The sequence below is a fragment of the Lactuca sativa genome, chromosome 9, assembly GCF_002870075.4.
Source record: "Lactuca sativa cultivar Salinas chromosome 9, Lsat_Salinas_v11, whole genome shotgun sequence".
Classification (NCBI taxonomy): domain Eukaryota; kingdom Viridiplantae; phylum Streptophyta; class Magnoliopsida; order Asterales; family Asteraceae; genus Lactuca; species Lactuca sativa.
The window spans coordinates 195,847,730-195,852,627 of NC_056631.2; the positions used below are offsets into that span (position 1 = coordinate 195,847,730).

Here is a 4,898-nt window from a genome sequence, read left to right on the forward strand (position 1 = left end):
TATCCGTTAGTTTTTAATATTGTTAGACTACACACTTTTTGGTATAATATATATATATATATATATATATATATATATATATATATATATATATATATATATATATATATATATATATATATATATATATTATTTTATGTAAATAAGTAACAAAAAAAATATGAAAAAAAGATAACACTTCTATTTATTCATCCGTGTGTATTATACCCAAGAATTTCCAAGGACCCAAAGTGGGTATTAACCAAACTTGCGGGGTACTTAACTGCAAAAGCTGCAGTTAGTTGCTCATCAAAAGCGGTGCCTTATTCTTCCATTCGTCATATTGCTCCCTTTACACGCCTCGGCGGTTCTCTCAAATCTCAGGTGAGTTTAACCTTTTTTTCCCCAATTTGCCTTCATCGATATTCTCCGATCAGCCGGATTCAACTGCTACTGTGTATGTTTTATACTTATAACTGCAATTGCTTCTATTTTTCGTTTATTTAATGTGTACAGTGTACTGATTCCCAGCGAATATTTTGATCGCTGATGAAAATTTAGGGCAATTACTCAGTGCAGTTTTTGTGTAGTTCTTATGATCTGTTTTTGGAATCGTATTCTCCGTATTTCACTTCGTTACTACCATAACTACAGTTCGGTTTGGAAAAAAACCGTGATGGTTGACAGATAACGATGCATGTTATTCGAATCGGTAAACTGGAATTTTTTTTAGTAAGTTCATGGTAAATAGGTAGGAAATCGTAGTGGATTTAAGGTAGGGACGGAGTCATGTGTCTAGTTTTTTTTATTTTGGCTAGCTATGTTTATGATTGTTCTTCATATCTCGTAATCGTACTTTATGAATTGATATCTCACACGTAATTGGCATGTTTTGGTTATTAATGGTTAATATTGACAATTGTAGTGCACGTTTATCTCAATGATGATGTAATGATTTTTAGTTACCTCCCTTTTAGGGAAAAAAAGAGTCTAGCACGTTTTAATTAGAAACCTAATTTCATTTTTCTCCCCAAATATTTTCTATTTGTAGCACATCTTATTTGGTTTAATGTGGTTATTGGTTTTTTTGTAACAGTGTAAAGGATTCATATCAGTTTATAAGTTATAATTGAGTTTTTTGAAACATTACTTCGTTGGCAACATATAGTAGCAACTCATAGCTTTGATCTCCATTTTGCAAATTTTAATGTTCAAATCAATATTTAATAAAAAAACTTTTCTCATTGATGCAGTGTTCAACATGGATATGACAATGAAAGCGAGTCTGCTTGCCTTGTTTTTGCTGTTTCTTCTGTCACCTTCAGCATTTTCAGCCTCTAATGGTGGATTGATTAGAGTTGGACTTAAAAAGAGGAAGGTTGACCAACTTACCCAAATCAATGGACATGGTGTCTCAAAGAAAGGAAATGCTATAAGAAACTTTGGCCTTGGAGGCCCTCTCACAGATTCAAACACTGACATTATTGCATTAAAGAACTACATGGATGCTCAGTATTATGGTGAGATTGGTATTGGAACTCCCTCACAAAAGTTCACTGTGATCTTTGATACTGGAAGTTCTAATCTATGGGTGCCTTCTTCAAAGTGCTATTTTTCAGTGAGTTTGACTTTTCTAATTCAAGATTTCTGTCAATCTATAGCTTCAATCATGTGCTCATAGTTCTTCATATGGATACAGGTAGCTTGCCTTTTTCACTCAAAGTACAAGGCGAGCCATTCAAGCACCTACAAGAAAAATGGTATAGTCTCTTTTGATTGTTTCTCAATGGCATTTTCGTAATTAACTGTATTTTTCTTCATATGTGAATCAGGGACATCTGCTGCTATTCAGTATGGAACTGGAGCTATCTCTGGTATCTTTAGCCAAGACTCTGTCCAACTTGGTGATCTTGTTGTTAAAGAACAGGTAAAAACTAAGAAATTTTGGTTTTTTGATTCACTTAACCACTATTTTCTCATTATACCTTTTCTTTTAATCTTTTTTTTATTCAGGATTTTATAGAGGCAACAAAAGAGCCTGGGATCACTTTCTTAGCAGCCAAGTTTGATGGTATTCTTGGCCTTGGATTTCAAGAAATCTCTGTTGGAAATGCTGTTCCTGTCTGGTATTTTTCTTCCCCTGTTTCTTATTGACTTAATTGATACATAACTTAATCAGGACATATATAAAGTAGTGTTTCTTTGAGTTATTTCCAACAGAGAGGGCTTAACATGTTAGTGTCCTTTCTAAATAAAGGGTAAAATGGTCATTTACTCAGATTCAGATTGTTAATTAAGATATTTTCATACCCTTTTAGGTACAACATGGTAAATCAAGGTCTTGTTCCAGAACCCGTATTTTCTTTTTGGTTTAATCGCAATGCTGACGAGGATGAAGGGGGTGAACTTGTGTTTGGTGGGGCCGATCCTAATCATTTTAAGGGCAAACACACATATGTACCCGTGACTCAAAAGGGTTATTGGCAGGTGACTATCTTATTATAACATATCTACAAATATATATATATATATATATATATATGTGGTTGTTTGTCTAATTTAGTATTTATTAAGTCGAAACATTACTGAATTTCATTTTTCTTTTTTGTTTTTAGTTTGATATGGGTGATGTCCTTATTGGAGATACAACTACTGGTAATCTCAGGCTATTCTTGATTATTCATCTGAAATTAAGAATTATAAAAAAAATGTAGATTTTTATTTTTATTTTTATTTACCGATGTTTTTCAATTTCAGGATTTTGCAGTGATGGTTGTGCAGCAATTGCAGATTCTGGAACCTCTTTGTTGGCAGGTCCAACGGTATGTTTTAAAAATTAATTTTTTTTAGCATTTTCTGTTTAGAAAAACTAACATTTTTATAAAAAAAAATTATATGTGAAACTTGTTTAGACTATTATTACTCAAATCAATCATGCAATTGGTGCTGCTGGAGTAATGAGTCAGCAATGCAAGACATTGGTTAATCAATATGGAAAGACTATAATCGAGATGCTCTTATCTGAGGTAAAACATTCTATTAATAGTTTACTTTTTAGATATTTCCGATTCTACCCCTAATCTTTTTTCGTGATGTTATATAGGCACAACCCGATAAAATCTGTTCTCAAATGAACTTATGTACTTTTAATGGTGCCCGAGATGTTAGGTCAGTTTCACATTGCATTCGTTATGAATTATGAGTTATGATCATATTATGTTTCTAATTATATAAATTGAATATTAGCTAATGATAATTAATTTTTTTTTTACAGTTCAATAATTGAGAGTGTGGTTGACAAGAATAATGGTGGTGTTGGTGTACATGATGAGATGTGTACTTTCTGTGAGATGGCAGTTGTTTGGGTGCAAACTCAAATAAAAAAGAATCAAACTGAAGATAACATACTTAACTATGTCAACGAGGTGAAAAACAAATTAAAAATTACTTTTTTACCACTACTTTATTATCATCGAAACACTGATTTAATTATCTTTTTTTTTTTTTAAATTCAGCTTTGTGATAAGCTGCCCAGTCCAATGGGAGAATCTGCAGTTGAGTGCAGCAGTCTTTCCTCCATGCCCAATATCGCGTTTACTATTGGTGATAAAATTTTTGAGCTTTCCCCAGAACAGGTAACAACTTTTTTATTTATTTTAAATATGTAAAAGTCCTTGAGTATAGCTGATTTTTTCGAATTTGGTTATTTATTTGAGGTTTTTGGTTGATGTTCCAAGTAAAATGTAAGGATCAAAATTGTAAGAGAAGTTTTTGGGATCAAAATTGTAAAAATCAGGTATAACCAGGGACCAAAAATTTTATAAGAACCTCAAATAAGGACCAAAATTGCAAAAATCAGGTATAACAGGGACGAAAATTGAAATTTACTCTAATTTTTTTTAAATGTGTTGTTATTGATCAGTATGTTCTGAAAATTGGTGAGGGAGAAGTAGCACAATGCATCAGTGGATTTACTGCTATGGATGTGGCCCCACCTCGTGGACCGCTTTGGTAATTACTCACTCTACCTCTACAATATACATAATAACATGTTGTACTGTGTTTGACATTTGATATGTTTACTTTTTTGTATGAAAAAGACGTAAATGTCCTCCAAAAATAGCTGGAAAAGTCGTGTAACAAAATGTGTTTATGTTGATTAATATTGTGGATGTTTTGTTGCAGGATTTTGGGAGATGTTTTTATGGGTCAATACCATACGGTGTTTGATTATGGGCGCTTACGTGTTGGATTTGCTGAAGCAGCTTGAGGGAGGGAAACACTTTTCTGACTGTAAATATTCTCTGAAAAAAAAATGTTTAAATAAAGTCTTTTTCTGTCGTGTTTTTACTTCCGTAAATTTCGTTGTTGGATTGTTAAAAACGTGAGGTGGTACGTGTTAGGAACTGATGTTTGTTTGTTTACCAGTTATCGTTATGTTATATGGTTGTTTTTGTTTTTATTATCTTTTGTTACTGAATTCAATTCACACTCATATCAAATGATCTGGTTAACAAATGTATAATGTTGTAATAAGTCCAATATTTCATGGAGGAACACATGAAAAATCCTTGGTCAATGATATTCAGAAGTGAAGTACATTGATTTTTATCAAATTAGCTGTTTCTGGATTTAAAGTTGTGAAGTATGGAAGGCAACCGAAGTTGTTAAATATGTGGCAAGATTTGGCAACCAATGAAAATGATATTTTTTTTTCAAATATTTTGAAACTCCAATTTCAATTGGAGAATGTTAGTAGCTATTAGGGATGTGCTCCGGGCCAAAACTGACCCGAACCCGATAACCTAAAACCCGAATTGGATGAAAAGTGGGAACCGAAACTCGGACCGATTATAATAATATGGTACCGGTTTGGTTCAGGTAATACGAGTTTTGGTATGGTTATTAACCTGAAAGAA

The 4,898-nt window shown here is 32.6% G+C and overlaps 1 protein-coding gene across 1 annotated transcript; it reads left to right on the forward strand.

Annotated features, from left to right (window-relative positions):
- The first annotated feature begins 219 nt into the window (after nt 1-219).
- Nucleotides 220-4,441, forward strand: LOC111905658 (cyprosin). Its single transcript, XM_052767212.1, has 14 exons — nt 220-363; nt 1,233-1,597; nt 1,679-1,739; nt 1,812-1,906; nt 1,993-2,105; nt 2,298-2,466; nt 2,595-2,634; nt 2,737-2,801; nt 2,892-3,005; nt 3,083-3,147; nt 3,254-3,404; nt 3,495-3,614; nt 3,902-3,990; nt 4,165-4,441. Exons 2-14 carry the CDS (start codon nt 1,241-1,243, stop codon nt 4,247-4,249), a joined length of 1,524 nt encoding a protein of 507 aa, XP_052623172.1. The 5' UTR covers nt 220-363; nt 1,233-1,240; the 3' UTR covers nt 4,250-4,441.
- The last annotated feature ends 457 nt before the right edge of the window (nt 4,442-4,898 follow it).

Bases quoted from the DNA above. Each gene is read 5' to 3' on its own strand.
- LOC111905658 (XM_052767212.1), top strand. From the start codon at position 1,241: ATGGATATGACAATGAAAGCGAGTCTGCTTGCCTTGTTTTTGCTGTTT. The intron at 2,467-2,594 runs GTGACTATCTTA...TTTTGTTTTTAG, and splicing joins CTCAAAAGGGTTATTGGCAG to TTTGATATGGGTGATGTCCT. The intron at 3,006-3,082 runs GTAAAACATTCT...GATGTTATATAG, and splicing joins TCGAGATGCTCTTATCTGAG to GCACAACCCGATAAAATCTG.